Source organism: Melozone crissalis, unplaced genomic scaffold (genome assembly GCF_028551555.1).
Source record: "Melozone crissalis strain CALT ecotype California unplaced genomic scaffold, PUWL_Pcris_2 ptg000057l_1, whole genome shotgun sequence".
Lineage (NCBI taxonomy): Eukaryota > Metazoa > Chordata > Aves > Passeriformes > Passerellidae > Melozone > Melozone crissalis.
The window spans coordinates 9790348-9809641 of record NW_026535835.1 but is presented as its reverse complement, the minus strand read 5'-3'; the positions used below and the strand labels follow the sequence as shown (position 1 = coordinate 9809641).

Sequence of the window (19294 nt, the reverse complement as noted above, 5' to 3'; positions counted from 1 at the left end):
CAGACTGCAAGAGAAACTGTTCCCAGATAATAGCTGCTGCAGACAAGCAGCTTATTTGGCAGAGTGTCCAGTGTTTAAATGCCTTTTCTCTTTCAGAAGTTGCTGCTTTGTTTCACTATTACCTTGATGAAGCAGTTAACAGAGCCCAGACCACAGGAAGAGAACACACTAGCACCTGCTGAATCTGTACAAGTCAAACTAAAGGTATGTTCAGGCAGCACACACTGTGGGGATTGTAAGGAAGTGAGATCAAAAGGTTGTTTGCATCTAAAATCTGCCTGCATGAGTCAAGCAGAGCAGCCCGTTTGGCACCGAGGGGCCACAGCTCCTGTTTGTGTCAATGTTCTGCAACCTCTCCTACAAACACCACAAAGAAATCAAACACCAAACCACAGAAGGACAAGAGTTGGTCCTTGCTGGTTTTTTAGCTGGCACCTGCCAGGAGTTTTTGCACATCACTTACTGTGAGTTCATCTTCATCAGAATTGAAGAGATTGTCCAGGTCGGTGTAGGACACCACCAGGTCGGTCTCGTGGAACAGGCTGGTGGAGGCCGTGCGCGCGTGGGCAGCCAAGCGCTGGGCATCTGTGGGGAGACAAAGCCCAGCTCTGCCTCTGCCTCTGCATGGAAACTGCACTGGAGAGCCCAGCTCTGCCTCTGCCTCTGCATGGAAACTGCACTGGAGAGCCCAGCTCTGCCTCTGCCTCTGCATGGAAACTGCACTGGAGAGCCCAGCTCTGCCTCTGCCTCTGCATGGAAACTGCACTGGAGAGCCCAGCTCTGCCTCTGCATGGAAACTGCACTGGAGAGCCCAGCTCTGCCTCTGCCTCTGCATGGAAACTGCACTGGAGAGCCCAGCTCTGCGTCTGCATGGAAACTGCACTGGAGAGCCCAGCTCTGCCTCTGCCTCTGCATGGAAACTGCACTGGAGAGCCCAGCTCTGCCTCTGCCTCTGCATGGAAACTGCACTGGAGAGCCCAGCTCTGCCTCTGCGTCTGCATGGAAACTGCACTGGAGAGCCCAGCTCTGCCTCTGCCTCTGCATGGAAACTGCACTGGAGAGCCCAGCTCTGCCTCTGCATGGAAACTGCACTGGAGAGCCCAGCTCTGCCTCTGCCTCTGCATGGAAACTGCACTGGAGAGCCCAGCTCTGCCTCTGCATGGAAACTGCACTGGAGAGCCCAGCTCTGCCTCTGCCTCTGCATGGAAACTGCACTGGAGAGCCCAGCTCTGCCTCTGCATGGAAACTGCACTGGAGAGCCCAGCTCTGCCTCTGCCTCTGCATGGAAACTGCACTGGAGAGCCCAGCTCTGCCTCTGCATGGAAACTGCACTGGAGAGCCCAGCTCTGCCTCTGCGTCTGCATGGAAACTGCACTGGAGAGCTCTGCCCACAGCTGGGGAAAGGACACCCAGGGGTGAGAGGGACTGGCTTCATCTCATCCATCTTACAGAGGTGAGGGCCCTTCCAGTTTAGACTTCATAGCCAACATTTGTTTGCAAGGTGCAACAATGAAATGTTCCCAGCAGACTAAAGGGGAATACAAACCATAAACCACAAAACTGAGCAGCCTATTAGAATCTATTGACTATTCAAGACATCATTAATACAACACAAGACAGAGAGGGAAAAAACCTCTTTACCTTGCTTGACAGAAGGACTAAACAGAGACATTGCATCCTCTCCTTCGTGGGATAGAACTGTAACACTGGATGTCCCATCCTCAGCCTATTAAAAAACAGAGAAAAGTTTGCTTGAATTAATGAGTGGGGTGGGAGGTATTTGATGTCCCTGTGAGGATTCTGTCCCTGGAGAGGATCAGGTTCTCATTACCCTGGGAGCTCAGCAGGGCAGGCTGGGGGCTGCTGCTGGCTCAGGGGAGCAGAGCCTGGGCTGCCAACTCTGGGCTTGTCTTGGGGATAAATTTACAAAGCAAGCTGTGGATTCTTGCTACAACACCTTAAGGAAAAACCCTCACTATCAGATGAACTGTACCAGTTCCAGAATGAATGCATCCACACATTACTAATTCTAATAAGCAAATTTCTTTCATAGACAAGCCCCCAGTGCAGTTATAGTTTCTCTTTTTCTGTGGGTGCCCTTTTGCTTTAAGTACAAGTCTCACATAGCTGCACTAATGCACAAAAAAAGAATAAAAACTGCAATTCACTGGCCAGGGAACGAGTCAGGGCTCACCTCACCTACCCCCAGACCTTTCCACTCATGAACAAAGCACTGGCCTTGTTCCCCCTCTCTCCCCAGGCACCTGCCAGCACCTATTTCCACAGGAGGCCACTGAGCCAGACTGATCCAGCAGCTTTTTCCTCATGAGCCCTGATGCAATGGCACCAGCAGTGTGCCAAAAAAAAATTTAGGTGTCATTGGAGACATGCTGCTTAATTTCATTGATCATTTCTGCTGGAATATAATTTGGTTTTTAATTTGCTTCTAAATACACAAAGAAGGGTTTAAATTCTATCCCGTGCCTCAGGCAATTTGTTTAATCTCATCACTGATTTGGAGCCTCACTCCTTTACTCACCTTGTGTTTCTTCCCCACTTCCCTCTCCATGTTCTGCCTGTCCTTTTTACTGTCAGGAAATAGGAATTCCACGTCTCCATCCACAAAGGCATAAGGATCAATTTCAGGTTCCTGGTCAGCTTCCGTTGCTACAGCTGTTAAATATTGGTTTTTACTCTGATACTGTTGCACCAGTTCATCTGAAACCTTCAAAGGTTTCCTACATTGCACCATTAATCTGAACAGAAGAAAAATAAAATCACAAAATCATTTATTTAGCATTTATTACACGGAATTATTTCTGCTATCACACAGCCTTAACAAGAACAACCTCATCTTTCCACTTCCTTCCTTCCCAGCCCAGCTTCAGAAAACTTTTGGGGATGAAGATTAAATCATTACTCATTTAATATCACCTCCTTCCACACATCAGATCCAGCTGTGTGATTCATCCTCCCCTCTCTCCTCAAGCACTGTCAATTCACATAAAGATTAGTAATTTATCCCAGGTCATGGCTGTCATTTGTTATAAGGCACAAATGGATTCAACTCTCCACATCCACTAAAAGAAACTCACCAGGCTAAAGAATTACTCAGTGCATTCCCCAAAAAAGCCCAAGCAATAATCACAAGTAAAGCACACAAATGCCACTGTGCTCAGGAGCCATTTATATCACTCAGATCAATACAAATGAAGCTCGCAGCACACCAGTAACTAATTTACTAATGAGAAAATTCTAACCACATTTGCCTTTATCAGCATTTTTCTTTTGTTAACATTCTGAGCCAAGACTGGAGCTGGTCAGTACACAGAAATTCAGGTTTTCTCTCTGAAGTGTTGGTTTCACAAATGTGGCATTGCACCAGGAAAGAAAAAAGACATTGGCAAGGAAAAAACTGTTCTGATTATGAGCTGTAGATGTGCCCCTGAACCAGCTTCATTTTCTGTACCCCAACAAACAGAAGGCACCAGGTGAGGAAGGTGCTCCCTCAAACAAGATCAGAAGCTCCTGCACATTCCTCTCAACTATAGAAACAGTTTGGCTTTGTCAAAGACACTTCCTAGAAACAACCTGTCCCAAAAAACATCTCAGAGCCAACAACAATGCCAAATCCATCCATGCTGCTCTTCCATGCTCAATAAACCAGTTTCTAAATCCTGCAAAAACTGCCATCAGGAAAGGAAAAATAAAAAGGCAGAAGAAGAGATGGAAATGACTTTCTAGGAATGGGGAATTTAACACCTCTGCTGTATTTTTGACCAGCAGAGAGGAAGAGAAGTTAACAGCCAGATATCCCAGGGGGAAAAGATGTTTTTGGTAAGTTGTCAAATCAAACTAGGAAAGACAATGTCTTGAAGAGACAAAAGGAAACATCTTTCCTTATCTACTGGGCTGAAGTGATTTCAAGGCAAAGAAAAAAAGCACTAAAAAACACCATACATGCACATCCTGAAAGAGTCTCTTAAACAGTGACCACAAAGGATGTCCAGAGCTGTGTGTGAGCACAGAGCAGCAGCTACACCACATTTACTCCTTCTCCAGCTTTCCCACCCAGCCATTCCAGTGCTGCCACCAGTGGCTTCCCACTGCCAGCAATGGGACAAAAACCAACTCCAGCCTTCTGTCTTGTGAGCAGCTGCTCTTCCACCCCAAATTCAGCACCAGCTCCTAAAATTAAACCCAAAGCTCTCCATAATTTGATATACATCACAGTAAGAATCTCCTTTCACCTGAATAAGAAAATTTAGACCAAAAAGAATGGACAGAAGTGCCTGGATAGAGGCAGCTCTGGGTGCAGCCCTCAATTCCTCGATGCCAGCCCTGAGCCCAGGTTTGTCCCCTGTCCTGCACCCCCAGCCCAGGTTTGTCCCCTCTCCTGCACCCCCAGCCCTGCTGAGCTGTGAACAGCCCTGTCAGCACCTGCTGCCCCCAGGGCTGTCCCTTTCCAGTGTGTCCCCACAGGGAGTTGCTGTGGCACAGGGGTGACAGGGACAATTCCCTGCTCACACAGCAGCACAGGGACACGGCCCAAGGACCAGGGTTCTGCTTCTGGGGTTTTCTTCTTGTGGGCTGGGGATTTGGTGCTGGTGATCTTCACTGGGGACTTTGTTTAACTGGTAAAGCAAATTCATCTTGGCTCATTCTGCTTAAAACAGAGCTCAAAGTTTTAACACTAAAACCACCAGAGTTTGATTTCCTCCAGTGGCCCTAAGCTCCAGAATTCATTCAAACTTAAAAACAGTATCCAAAGTGACCAATTCCTTTATCCCAATGGAAACAAGCAGCAGAGCAGAATGTTTTACAAGCAGGGGCTTGTAACATCAGCTCTTCTAAGTGAAGACAGGAGCAGAAATGAGAGAAGAAAATTTAACAGGATCTCTGCAGCTGAGACCATCCATATTATTCCTCAAATACTGAAGTGAAAAAGTTATTTCTTTTTTTTGGGAGAGGAGGGGGAAGGAAGGAACTTAAGTCTCTAATAGGCATCATTTGGCTGCCTACGAGATTAATTTTATAGTACAAAAATAAATATCATTGCTGTCAGCTAAATCAGAACTAAAATGAGAAAAAGCTGGAAAGTCTTGCTACAGATCTGACTGGGCTTTGTCCTCCCATTTCACAAGGATTAACTTCTTGTACCCAGAGCTGTGCTCACACCCTCAGCATTTCTGCTCCTTCCACTGAGAACCTGCTGCCTTTGGCCTCCCTGTTCCCTCACTGCCCGTGCTGTTACCCCAGGATCAAGCAGCACTTACTCTGTAACTGATGTTACATTTTCCTGTCCAGCAGGTATTACTGGATCATCTCTCAACTTATCATTTGGAAGCTGGGGCGGTAAGAACTCCACATCCTTTTTCTTTGGAACTTTATAATACTTCCAAGTGGTGTCAGCTTCATCCTCCTCCAGGCTGACGGCAGCGCCCACGTACACGGTGGGCTCGATCACCTCGGGGAAGGCGGCGGGGAAGGGCTGGGAGAGCCCATCCAGCCTGTCCTCCATCGCTTTCGTGGGCACCAAGGGCTCTGGAGTTGGCATCTGGTAGAAATGTTGGCTCTGGGGCGTGGAGGGGGCTTTGGGCACGCCCTCGTCGGGGCCGTCGCAGGGGTGGGGGCTGAGGGGGGGCGGCTGGGGGGAGCTGCCCAGCTCGGCCCCGTGCAGCGGCGCCGCCTTCGCGCCCTCGGCGCCTCGGATGGCGGCAAACCTCACTTGGCTGTCGGGGGCAGCCATCACCAGCCTCTGACTCGCCGACTCTGCCTCCATGGCAACATCATCGCTGATAGATACACGATGATGAAAAGGAGTCAAAGGGCGTTTCTGTGGCTTATCCCCTTTGTCTTGCTTCTCGTTTGTCTTGTGCTTCGGAGCCGCCGGCTGCTGGGGGCCCACAGGTGGGGCCTGCCCCTGTTGACCTGAATTTCTTGGTTTGAGATTTTTGTGCCTGCAGAATTAATACAGGGGAAAAGACTCCACATTAATCTTTCAAATATGTCTGTGGTGTTCTTTTTCACTAGATAAGAACCTGCTTCTAGGCCATTAAACAGCCTGTGAGAGACAGCTGAAACCGAAACTGCTCCAAAGTGAAGCTGCCCCTTCTTTCTGACCACAGTTTGAGTGACTTGAGCAGCACTGTATGATTTTTGAGCAGCACTGTATGATTTTACAGTACCATTTTAAAAATTGTAACATGTGTCCTATGAGCCAAACACACAAATAATGCTCAGAATTAAGACAGTATTTTATAACTGCTTTAGCAGAAATAGATTGTCACATGGAAACCTCATCATTTGTAACTTGTGCCAGCACTGATGAATCAGTAGAACAATGTAAGAATTAGTGAATGGCTTCTGGAATTCAAACACTGACACCAGCCAAGAGAGCTGCCCAAGCCTCACTGGGTTAAGGACTGCAAAATTAACACCAAGAACCAAGAAGCCAAGCTCACTCCTACTAAAGCTATTTCCAAGCTATTACAAGGCTTTTGTAGCTGCTTACTTACAAATTTAGCAAGTGTGGGAAAAAGAAAAACACAGTGTCTCAACTGCATTAATACAGCTGGGTCTGTTCAGTGTAAATGCACTTGAGCTCAAACATTTCATCTGCAAGTTCAAGATGCCAACTTCCAGGATCATCTGACAGAATGAGGCACATGAAACGCTGAAGTGTAGAATGAAATGTTTATGATTAAGCCATTGAACTGCAGGTACATGCTCAGTGCCTGGCAGTTCTTTGCCACTCTTCCATTAGCAAAGTTAAGAAGCACTTGTATTGAAAAAACAGGATTAGGCAGAGATAAAAGGTAAGAGGTATCAAAATCTATTTTTACTTTAAACTCTTACACACATTCACATGTTTTTCTCCACTTAGAATTCAAAACACATGGAATAATAAGGGGGTTTAGGTCTGCAATTTCTCTTTAGGCAATTGCATATTTCTAATACACACCTCACATAGTTAATTGACTGGTTTGCTCTTAACTAGTGCTATCATAGCTAAATTCTCCTTGAAAAGAACATTTAATCCTCCTCCACACCCCAGCTCTTCTCAGGACACAAGAATTTCCACAGAACTTTAACCAACCATTTCAATAAGGGAGTTAAAAAAATGCATTTCTCTCAAAATGCTCCATCCTCCAGACAGTAATTTTTTCCTAAGATACCAATATTCCCTGCAAGGTAATCAGTGTAACATTTAAATCACAGAAAGTGTTTAAACCTATTGCAACACTTCAGTCACCTAAAGATTAATATTCTGCCATAAGTACAGAAATTGAGAATTCAATGAAATTAATGTTTCCATTCCATTTAAATACCTGTATTAACAGTGTGTGCATTGCAGCCTCAAAAAGGGCTGTATTAGATACATATATTATATTTTTTTAATCTTAGACATTTTGCCCTTTGTTTTGTTCCTTTTTTCCCAGGTAATATATAAAACACACTGGCATCACTCCTAGAGGAGCATATTTCCACACAGCCACCCTTCCCAGAGAGCAGGTCTGGGGGGTTTTATTCTTATAACAGATCTCTCCTTCAAGGCTAATGCCACAGCCCTCTGAAGAGGTGCCTGAATCCTAAATAAACAGCATTTCCTTGCCATTCCATGAGGTGGTGACTGCCCAAATCCACATGGAACTCCAGGGCTCAGGAATTGTCCCTGCCCTGGCAGCAGCTCCCCAGCTCCCCCCAGCCAATTCACTGCACTCCAACCTCTGCAGTGACTCCTTGGGCACAATTTCAAGACCTCCAATGACATTTAGGAGAGGAGATAAAAATTTTGTTCCAGCTTTCCCTCCAAGCAGCTCCTGCCTAATTACTCCTGCAGGAGAGATCAGGAGCCTCTCCTGAGCACTGGAGCACTGAACATCTCTGGGCTGTGCCTCTGCCAAGTGCTGTACCTTGAACAATTGCAATTTGTCCTCTGCGTGGCTTCAACAAAATCCCAGGATGCCACCTTGTCAGCTGTCTCCTCCTCACACAGGCCATTTGATGTAGCAGAATATTTCCTCCTAGGATTCAATACCAGGAGAGTTATTTGGGAGCAACATATGTTCTTCTCTTATCTTCTGGCAAAGCTCAAGAGCAGTTTGGTGACAAGGGATTCAACAAAGAAAGGATAAATTGCCTTTTCCTGACATATTCAACTGAGAACTAAGTAAATCATTCCTGAATAGTTAGGGAAAATGAACTTCTTTAGAAATGGTTTATTAGAAGAGTAAAGTACATTGCAGCAGCAGTCACAGCACCCTTAACAGAACTAATTGCAACAAGGGACACACAGAATATTGGTATTTTTGGCTTCAGAGGTAAATACATACTTGTTCTGTGCTCTGTTCATGTTGCACTCTTGCCAGACTCTGTCCACCACTTGGTTGGCCAATTTTCTGGGGATTTTGCCACCGTGATGGCTGGTACTGTCTGAGATAAATCCATCTGAAACTGAGGAAAACTTCACCCATTTCTGGGCAGACTGAGCATCAACTGGAAAGCAGCACCAGAGGAAACAGATTCAGGCAGTGAGACAATGCAGTGTCTATCACTCCAGTTCAATTAACCAGAGAAAGAAAAGTGACTTCTCCACTCAGTGTTAGGAAATAGAAACACACAGAAAATTTAGGAATAGTAGCAGATTATTATAGGAGATTTTTAAAAGCACCATATATGTTTATGTTGTAAGTAGGCTAAATATTCTTTATCTTTGATGAAAGTGACCTGAAATAAAACACAACTTGAGCAAAGTCAAGATTATGATTAAAAAACAGGGTCAGGCTTGGGTAACAGAAGATCATGGAAGGAAAAAAGAAGCAACACTTCTTCTGCACAACAAAACTTATGTAAATGTCACCTGAAACTATCAGTGAGTGTCACCTGCTGTGACCTAAATCAGCTCCCCAGAAGCCCTGCTCACACCCAGGGCAGAGGGCACAGAGCCTGATTGGAAACCAAACCAATCTCCAGCCAATCTTCCTGGGCTGGAGAAAACAGCACCTGTCACTGATGACTGAGGGCACAGTGGGGTTATGGGGCTGTGTCAGAACACAGGCATGCCCACAGAGGGGCAAAAGCCCCAAAAACCTCCCCAGAGCAACCCAAAGTACTGGTACCAACCCCAAGCACAACAGCAGCTCTGGTTCCAGCAGCTCACAGCAGAGTTTGAGTTCATTTTGCCCACAGCTGGTGCCATCAGTTTTATTACAACAAACTTAGGACTAGAGAAATGTGATTTCCCCCCCAAGCCAGCTGCATACAGAGCCCCTGAATCCCCTCAGACTCTGTTAGAAGTTTGTTAGAAGAAACCATGGGAACAATTCCCTGGTGCAGAACCCAATTCCGTCCCACCTGTCTGAACCTCCTCTGGGGACGTGGGTGGCGTCAGGGTGACGGAGGACATGGCAGGGTCTCTGGTGGAAGCAGGCACTTGGTGGACCCCCAGGCAGGCAGTGGAGCAGTGGGGAGCCCCCCCAGAGCTGGGAGCAGGGATGTCAGTCTGAGGGACCAGCACGAAGCACGCAGGGTACACCATCCTCACTCCAGCTGCAAGAGAGGGCAGCGCACACCTGGTTACACCCAGAGCCACCAAATCAGCATTTCAGAGCAACCCCTGGGCTCACAGACCCTTCCCACCCACTGCAGCATCTCCTTGGACAGAAACCATCTGTTGGCACCTCCATCATTACTTGATTTGCTTCATTCATACAGAAGATTTGCCCATGCTTTTTATTCACACAGAAGATTTGCCCAAATTTTCTGTATGAATAAAAAGGGTTTTGTACAGGCAGAGACATCCACGTGCTGCTACCTGCTTCTGTCATTTTGTTTTATAAAAGCTGCAAAAATCCTTTTCAGGATCATGTAGCACTGCCAGCATCCCCAGCAGCACGAGGGTCTCCAGCCATCACTGCACTACGAGCTCCTCACAGAGCAGGGATTGCATTTGCTGGCAAATCAAAGGTCCCCAGCCCACAGCAGAACAATCCCCTGCACCCAGGGGCTGGGGTTTTGGGGAAACAGCAGAGAAAAGCAGGGCCTGAGTACATCAGGTTCTCCAGGGCTGTGGTTTTGAAGACATCCCTGAAAGGCAAACCTGCTCTGTGTGAATTTGCAGGGACTCTGAAACAGCACAAGCTGCTTTTGATTCAGCTCAGATGTCAACAGTGATCATCCAGGGCTTTTTTTACTCTCTTACTTTATTTTTTTTTTTAAATCTTCCCTCCCAGGGCACATAAGAACAGGACCTCCCACTAATGGCTCTGCAAAATCCACTCTGAGCAGCAACCCATCATAGACAGTGCTGAGCATCAAACAGGAAAACCAAACCCAGCAACCATTGCTGCAAAGGAATAATATGGGGTCACTCCTGCATTCAGAATTTTGCAGGTTTATCCAGCCAGTTTATTTCAGTAATTAAAGGTAATCAGGCTCACCAACAAGGACTTCAACAGCAGCTAAAGAATCATCCTCCCAGTCCATTTCTTCTTGTTTCTCCTCAGATCCCTCCTTCAAGTTGGATGTGACAGGGTAGAATTGCTTCCACTCCCCAATCAGCTTCTTTGTGGATGAATCAGAAAGCTTGAAGGACTGCCCTGTGAGTGTGCCATTCAACCCAAAGGGGCTCAGGATAACTGAAACAGAGATAAAAACCCATTGGAGATGGCATTCCCCCCAAATTCCCTCCTCCCCTCTGCAGCAGCAGCACTCTTATTTCAGCCACACCAAATAAACAATTTACCACTGGTAATTTACAATTTACCACTGGTAAGTCAAAATGCAGCCTAATGATGATTTACTGCCCAAGCTTTTAGCAATAGGTTCCCATTATTAAATTCAGAGGTGCTGCAAGAACTGAGGAACCACAATAACAACTACAGATTAATCCATTCAAACAAGCAGCAGGCAAATTTTCATTGGGCTTGCAAGGAGTCTCAGGTACAGGTGGGATAAAGAAACACTTCCAGATCCTGGCAGAGTTGAGGTGTTTCCTCATCCTTCCATTCTGGTTACAACAACAGGGAATGCAGAGGGAATCCTCTGCTTCATGTTTAGTCTTGTCCATAGTGGGGAAGCACAGCTGCTGTTAAGTTGCATTCAGAAAAAAAAGCAAGTTTGGACACTGAGCAGTGCTGAAGGAGTGAGGCCATGCAGGGAGGGATCACACAGCCCCACTGACCAGACTCAGGCCCCAGCACTCCTCTGTCTTCCAGAGCACAGCCTGCATCTGCTGGGGGAACCACAGGCATTTACAGGCAAGGAAGAGCCAAGGGAAAGGGTGGGAATGGGTTAAGTACACTGAGGAACAGGTTAAACCCAGAAATGGATGTCTCAGAGGGGGTTGGTGAAGGTATCTGGGGCTTACAAGGTTGAAACAACAAAATACTGAAGTCACCAAAATGACAGCACTTGGGAAGGGTGTGATGAGGACAAATGACTCAATTACACACCAAGAGATGAATATGCAAATGTTGCACCTGCAAATGCAGCAGGGCCAGGACACAGCACCTGGCAGTGAGCACAGGGCACAGCTGGGCACAGCTGGGCACAGCTGGGCAGCTCTGCCCCCACTGCCAGCCTGGGCAGGCCCCCAGGGAGGCCCAGGGGAGGAGTGCAGGTGGCAGAGGCAGCAATCCCACCTTGGAAGGGGCTGTTGGACTGCTGGGCCAGGGTGAGGTGCTCCTCGCTGAGCAGGTACACGGGCTGGTGCTGGCTGATCTCCACGCTCGTGCACACGTTGCTGTCCCCGTGCAGGAAGAAGGTGAACGAGCAGGACAAGTGCTCACTGCAAAGGCAACAGCAGAAAAGAAGGCTGAAGTACACAATTTCTATGAGTTGGTCTCTGTTTCAGCAGTTTTCAGGCATTTCCTCACAATATATTCATTAATGGAAGTAGCCAAAACACCCTTCTACATTCACCCTTCTATGTTCCCTTTACAAACCCAAAGAAATATCAGCTAGAAAACAACAGGCACTAAGTTTTCCATTTCTTCAGTCTGACACTTTATATTTTGCTGTCTTGAGGAAATTTAAACCATAATTTTTTACAAGACAAAAACCTGTAATTTAATATTTTTATACCTTATGCATTTATTTAAAATCTCTAGAAATACTTCTGAACATATTTTATTTTTAATGAGGTCATTTCTAGGTTGTCCTGTCACAGCTTCACTAAGCAGAATTTAATATCAGACAACAAGTCACTTTTTTAAGAGCAAGAAGAATGGCAACAGCTTTTAGAAGTGGTTTTGTTTTGTTATTTAAATTGAATCTTATCTTCGTGTTCTTGAAGCCAATCAAGTAACTAAAAATGAAATCCCATACCTACACACAAAAGGGAAGATACAATCAATTAAAAAAACTGAGGCTCAAGACATTCTTAATTAAAGTCATTAAGGCAAGTGTCAATGTTTAATAGCAGATGCTTCACTGACAGCTTCTCTCATGGTCCTGAGTTTTAGGGGATAAAAACCCAACAGGTTTGAACAGCACAAAACTCCAACAATGAACATTTCTCTCCCTACACCTCTGATTTCAATGCTGTTTCCCAGTGCTGTGCAGTTATTAGTGAGCAACTCCACAAGATCACTCTGCAGAGAATTTCTCATTTTTGGGGCCCTGCTCTGTGTTGCTGTCACGAAACCACAGCTGACCCCTGCAAGGACAACCAGGAAAACATTTCATCTTACATCCACATCAGCTCCATGGTTTATATGAAATATATTTCACCAATTTTAATTAAAGGGCAGCAAGAAAGGAAGGCAAAACCAAGCAGATCCCTGCTACAAGTGGCACATCCTTATACCAACCTGGAAAACTTTTTATTTCCCCCCTTTTAAAGAAGCTCAACAGGCACAACATTTCCCAGTTGTAGTGGTACAAGTTATCCCAATGTCTGCCAGACTGATGCTCTCCAGCAGGAGAACAGCAGATGTTTAAAGCAGGAGATGCTGCTCGTTTGGACATTAAATGAGGTCCAACATCATGGCCAGAGAAGGACCAAGGTCAAGGAGAACCTCAGAAGAACTTCATGAAGTGCTGGTGAGAAACAAATCTTCCTTTGTAAGGAGGGAGCAGCAAAACCTTGCTCAACCTCAGGGAAAAGGGATCAAGGCACAGCAAACACTGATTTTAGTCAGTCAGAACAGCAGATTCTGGGGAGGATTTCTGCAAAACCCAATGGAAAAGACACTCCATGAATTACTGCAGCCTGGAAAGGAATATAACATCTCTGTGTCCCAAAATCACATCTGATCCCACAGCCAGAGCCCAGCATGGCAATGGAGGCTCTGGGACATCCCTGTTCCTTGGGCTAAAACCAGTCTGGCATTCCTGGAGAGGCACAAACAGCTCCAGAGGCACCAGAACAACCCCAAAAACCCAACCTGCACAGCTGCAGGGGCTGGGACACCTCCAGTGCCATTGCCAAGGTGTTGCTTTCCCAGAGGGAAATGATGGGATGGGGAATAGCAAGGGGAATGAAAAGTTTCTGGAAGTGGCACAGTCCATTCACTCCATGGAAATGGAAATGGAAATGGAAATGGAAATGGAAATGGAAATGGAAATGGAAATGGGCTGTTCACCCTCAGTCAGGGAGGAGAAAGGTGGAACAGTGACAAAAACAAAACAGATTTAAAACTGAGGACCAAAAGCATCCAAAAAGGATGAGAGAAGCCTCAGAGTGCTCAGGAGGAGCAGAACAGCTCCATTTTTATTGCAGCACCTTAAAGAGGAGCTGCAGTGACCCCACTGAGGAGCTGCTCTGAGGGAGAACAGTTCTCAGGGTTTAATTGTGTTCTAGGGGCAAAAAAGGCAAGATCTGGATGAATTATGAACTGCTTTAACCCACACTGCTCAGGAGTGCCAGGAAGGTTCCATTTAAAAATGCACTGAGGATGGAGCTGAGCATCTTGGTGATGCCTACAAAACACACCACTGAATTCCAGTATGGAAATCTGATTAAACTGCAATCCTTATGCAAATGGTGGAAGACTGATTTTCCAAGTGAATTTTATTTCCCCAACCATATTGGATGTTTTGGGGTGAAGGAGGTGGCAGTGCCTTCGTTCCCTGACACAGACACGATTCAGAAGCTCAGTATCAGCGAGATAAAACTTCAAAATAAAAGCACATATTCCCTATATACACTTTAAATGCAATTAAGCTTCACCTCTTGTAAACAGCCCATTGTTAGCCAGATAAAGGGCAAACAATCACGGCATAATCTGATGGAATTCAGATAAACCAAGACAAAGGGAGGCATCAGCATGATAACAGAAGCATTTCAATTCATCACTGCAAAACCAGTCCTAAGGAGGAGCAAGGAAAACTCAAGGTCACCATGCAAAAGCCAAATCCAAAAATCCAAACAAGAAAAAAGAGCCCAAATCAGATTTCTCTTCTCCCCCAACTCAGCAGGGGAGAGGATTCCAACCAAATAATCCAGGGAGAGAGCACCCAGTGCTGCAGTGCCATTGTTCCCAGCTCTGCCTCCATGGCACAGAGAGCATCCACTGCCACAATTCAGCCTGGAAAACCCAAATTTCACCCAATTTCCACTAATCCTGGCTATAAATGTAAGTGTGAAACAGCAGAACAATGCCCAGCACCGGGGGGGTTCTCTCAGAGGTGCAGCAGAGTTGTGGCCAGGAGGATAATGTGTTTCACAGGAGAAATACACAGTAAAAAAAGGAGGCTGGAAAGTCGGGATAAGGGAACAGATCCCAGCCGGGACACAAAGTATCCCTGGAAGGGCTTTAAACAAAGCAAACCTGAAAGGCAAAATTGACACTTCATGGACCCAAATGCACTTTGGTTCTTGTGAGCCAGCAGCTCAGAAACTGCTTCCCCACACTGAAATTATTCAGGTTACAGAACTTAAGAAACAGCAATGCATGTGGAAATAATCACAAGAAATACAAATAAAGAATTCTAATTAAACCAGAAAAAAAAAAAAAATCAAAACCACAGGGAAGCTCTTTGGAGGGAGTGGAGAAAAGGAGGAAGGAACACGAAGAACCAGAGCTCTGCAGGACTGGATGCCCCCACACAAATTATTGTATGGGCTTAGAAACTCTACAAACATGCAGGCTTTTTATTATTGTTTTGTTTCAATTAATGCATTTGAACATCCTGCAATTCTTTAAGTTTCTAGAGCCTGGCTGCCAGTGAACAACCTCAGCTTGGGAGGAATATTACAAACTTTACCATAATCTAATTAAAAAAAAAAAAAGAAAGAAAAAAAAAAAAGAAAGAAAAAGAAAAAAAAGGAAAAAAGGAGGAAAGGGGGAAAAAGGGGGGAAAAGGGAAAAAAAAAGGGGGGGAAAAGGGAAAAAAGGGAAAAAAGGGGAAAAAAAGGAAAAGAAAGGGGAAAAAAGGGAAAAAAGGGGAAAAAAGGGAAAAGGGGGGAAAAAGGGAAAAAATAAAAAAAGGAAAAAAGGGAAAAAAGGGAAAGAAAAAGAAAAAAGGAAAAAAAGGAAAAAGAAAAAAGGAAGGAAAAAGGAAAAGGGGAAAAAAGGGGAAAATAAAAGAAAAAAAAAGGAAAGAAAGGGGAAAAAAGGAAAAAAGGGAAAAAAAAGAAAAAAAAGGAAAAAAAAGGAAGAAAAGGAAGAAAAGGAAGAAAAGGAAGAAAAGGAAGAAGAAAAGAAAAAAGGAAAAAGAAAGGAAAAAAGGAAAAAGGGGGGGGAAGGGGGAAAGGTGGATATATTTATTTATTTATTTATTTATTTATTTTCTCCACCATTTTTTAAGTGGCCCTCTAATCTTCTCAATAACTCACCTCACAGCCAAAAATCCCAATCAAGCACAAAGTCTGCCACGTAGCACTTGGGGGTAAATAGGCAAATTATCTTTACAATTCAGTCAAGGACACAGTAACAGAACCAGGCTGGTGGTTTCCTGCCTGCTAACAGAGAGTTCATCCTATTTTTATTTGCAGACTATTTTAGGTAGCTCAGATCACTGGTAATTTGTGCAGAGCATCTCACCACTGAAATATGGAAAAAAAAATCCCGACACCTCAACACTTAGAAATTTTATTCTGCATGAGGAGAGAATCAGTGACATCCTTAAGGTCAGATACAGAATAAAAAAATCTGATGCTCAAGTCAGCACTGATCACCTCTCTTTTTAGTACTTCTACCATCAGGTATTGTTGAACATACTTTTATTCTGAAAGTTCTGAAAACAAAATCCAAAAAAACCCTTTTTGTCTTATTCTGAACATCAAGTTGCTCCATTGCAGGCAATCTGTATTTCTAATTAATTTCATTGAAGTCCCAATCACAGAATTTAGGTATCAATAATCCAATTCCCAGCTGATTTCTGAGCAGAGATATGAATGGCCATCAGAACAAGGATTCTTTATGACTTTTGATCTGAACACACCAGAATTCAATTAGCTTGAAGTCCAATCCTGAAAGCAACTTTAAAAACAAATAAAAATAAAGTAAGAAAGAGACTCCTTGGGAATAATGCTATTTGAAGCAACCTTCAGTCCTCATCTACACTCCATTAAAATACATTTGTGTAAAACCATTTGATTCCCCCATGCTCCCTCTTCTCTCCAATCACACAAACCAAAAATGTTTTCCTTTCAGAGACAAAGGATTATGATTTTATGGGGGGAAAAAAGAGGAACTGCTGTGGACAAATCCAATACAATTTCTACCTTTTTAAGAATAACTGAAGGGTAGGAGGGGAAACCACACTAAAATCCACATCTACAGGAGGTTTCCATTAGCAAATCTGAAACTATCTCCTTGATAAAAAGGTAATTAGGGCTGGTTTTGTCTCCACATTAGGACTTCTGTAGAGCTTTAGATCCTCAAAGTGCTTCCCAAACATTGGCTGCATGAGGACCCCACTAACCCACACTCAGATCAGCTCCCCATGGCAGCACCAGCACAAGGAAGCTCCAACTAAAAGCACATTTTAATAGTAAATAAAAAAAAAAATCCAAATGTTTCAGCTGAAAGAGAAAATGTTTGTTTTATGTAATTACTATCTCCTGTTTTCCTAGCTTGTCTGTGTGAATTACTTCTGAGCTTAAGTGGGAGCACCTTGTGCTGCCAAAGCACTGCTAACCCAACCAAAATATTTACAGAGTCCTGAGGGAGAGCACAGAGCTCACAGTGCAGGGATGGAAACGGGGAATGGAAATGGGAAATGGGGAATGGGGAAATGAATGGGGAAATGGGGAATGGGGAAATGGAAAATGGAAATGAATGGGGAATGGGGAATGGGGAAATGGGGAGTGGGAAATGAATGGGGAATGGGGAATGGCGAAATGGGAAATGAATGGGGAATGGGGAAATGGGAATGGGAAATGGGGAGATGGGGAATGGGGAAATGGGAAATGGGAAATGAATGGGGAATGAGGAATGGGAAATGGGGAATGGGGAAATGAATGGGGAATGGGGAAATGGGGAATGGGAAATGAATGGGGAATGGGGAAATGGGAATGGGAAATGGGGAAATGGAGAGATGGGGAATGGGGAATGAGGAATGGGGAATGGGGAAATGGGAAATGAATGGGGAATGGGGAATGGGGAATGGGGATGGGAAATGGGGAAATGGGGAGATGGGGAAATGGGGAATGGGAAATGGGGAATGGGGAAATGGAAAATGGGGAAACGTGGGAATGGGGAAATGGGGAATGGGGAAATGGGGAATGGGGAAATGGGAAAATGTGGGAATGGGGGAATGGGAAATGGGGAAATGCCCTCCTGCCCCAGAGAGCCCAGCAGAGAGAGCACACCTGGCCCAGCAGTACAAACACAGCAGCTCAGCCAAGGCCCTCATTTATTAATTACCATTATCAGTGTGCTGTAACATGATTGAAGTTGGCACATCTTGGCCAGTGTGGGGCATTTTCCCCAAGATCAATCACTGACAGGAATGGAGAGTTCCCAACCTCAGCCACCAAAGGGAAACCCTCCCAAGGGCTGTCCTTCACCACTGAGTGCCACTGAAATCAATTCAAAGCATCAAAGAACCTCCTCTTGAAAATCTGACAGTTCCCTTCTATAATAAATTCCTGGGATGGAGAACACAGCCTTACAATTAAATAGGTTCTTTTGGAAATGAAAAATTATAAGGGAAAAAAAGTTTAAGGTGACACAAATCCCCCATGGAGCCCTAAGTCCCTTTCCTTCCTGTTTGTTTTTCCTTTTCTTTCCTTTTTCCTTTCCTCTATCCTTTCCCCTATCCTTTTCCTTTCCCCCTTCCTTTCTCTTTCCTTTTTTCCTTTCCTTTTCCCAGGCTGGGATACACCAGAGCAGTTCTTTGGGACCCTTCCAGCTGCAGCTGGAACCCCCCAGGTACTGAGGAGAAGTTCCTTCTCCAGCTCCCTCCACCTTTGCTGCTCCAAAGCCCATCGTGTTCCAAACGTGGCATCCCCAATTCCCACTCCCCATCCCCAGTCCTGAACTGCCAAACTCCCCAGTCTTGTTCTGACTGCAGAGGAGCAGGGAATTCAGCGTGCTTGTGCTGTGATCAGCAAATAGGAAAGAAGTCCAACTCTAAAAGCAGAGCAGGGAATCTCAGCAAAAGCTCAGCTCCATTTCCCAGGGAGCTGCAGGCTCTGGCAGAAATGAAGGAGCCAGAGCAGGAATTGCTGCTCTCACTCTGGACAAAGGCAGGGAGCAGAGATGCTCTTCCAGCATCCCTGGGTAACTCCCCATGGCCAGGCAGGGAAATACAGCAGAAAGCTGATTTTGATGATAACACAAAGCACAAAAACATAGCTAATAGCAAAGTAGAAAAAACCCTTCCAGTTCAAAGCACATCATTAATGACTCCTGTCAAAAGGCTCTCCAAAGCATTCTTTGTGGCTGAGGATGTTTTGATTTGACTTAGACCTGAGAGTTAAAAATATTTATTTATTCCATAACTGAGTTATGTGCACTAAAACAAACATAAATGCAGCAGGCAATCTGTATTCCAGAATAAGCCACAGTTGCCTTAGACTGCCACATTTTAAATTAACTTCATTATTTAAGGCCTTAGCTTCATCCCAAAAAACCAATTTTATTTTTATACACACTAAAACTCCAGCATGGTATTTTAAAAGGAAGGAAACAGATTTTTTCAGGAGGCAGCAAGAAGTTTATATATCCACACAAAGGTATATATTTTTCCAGATACAATTATAAACAATACTACAAAGAGTTTGCTCACTTTCCTGCATTTCAGAACTTAAATGAGACTAATAAAGCTGTCACCTTGGATTTTAGCATCCTTTAATTTGAGGCTGCAAATCTCAATTATCTGAACTTGAGCTTTCACA

General features: G+C 44.9%; 1 protein-coding gene across 1 annotated transcript in view; it reads right to left on the bottom strand.

The window, feature by feature from the left end:
* Positions 1–19294, bottom strand: part of MED13 (mediator complex subunit 13) — a 53955-nt gene that overhangs the window by 15537 nt on the left and 19124 nt on the right. Inside the window, exons 4-12 of the mRNA XM_054287060.1 lie at positions 11646–11791; positions 10443–10640; positions 9358–9552; positions 8337–8499; positions 7917–8027; positions 5277–5960; positions 2540–2756; positions 1642–1726; positions 464–585 (exon numbers count right to left, since the gene is read on the bottom strand). Of these exons, the coding sequence (XP_054143035.1) occupies positions 464–585; positions 1642–1726; positions 2540–2756; positions 5277–5960; positions 7917–8027; positions 8337–8499; positions 9358–9552; positions 10443–10640; positions 11646–11791 (1921 nt within the window). The remainder of the gene's footprint in view (positions 1–463; positions 586–1641; positions 1727–2539; positions 2757–5276; positions 5961–7916; positions 8028–8336; positions 8500–9357; positions 9553–10442; positions 10641–11645; positions 11792–19294) is intronic.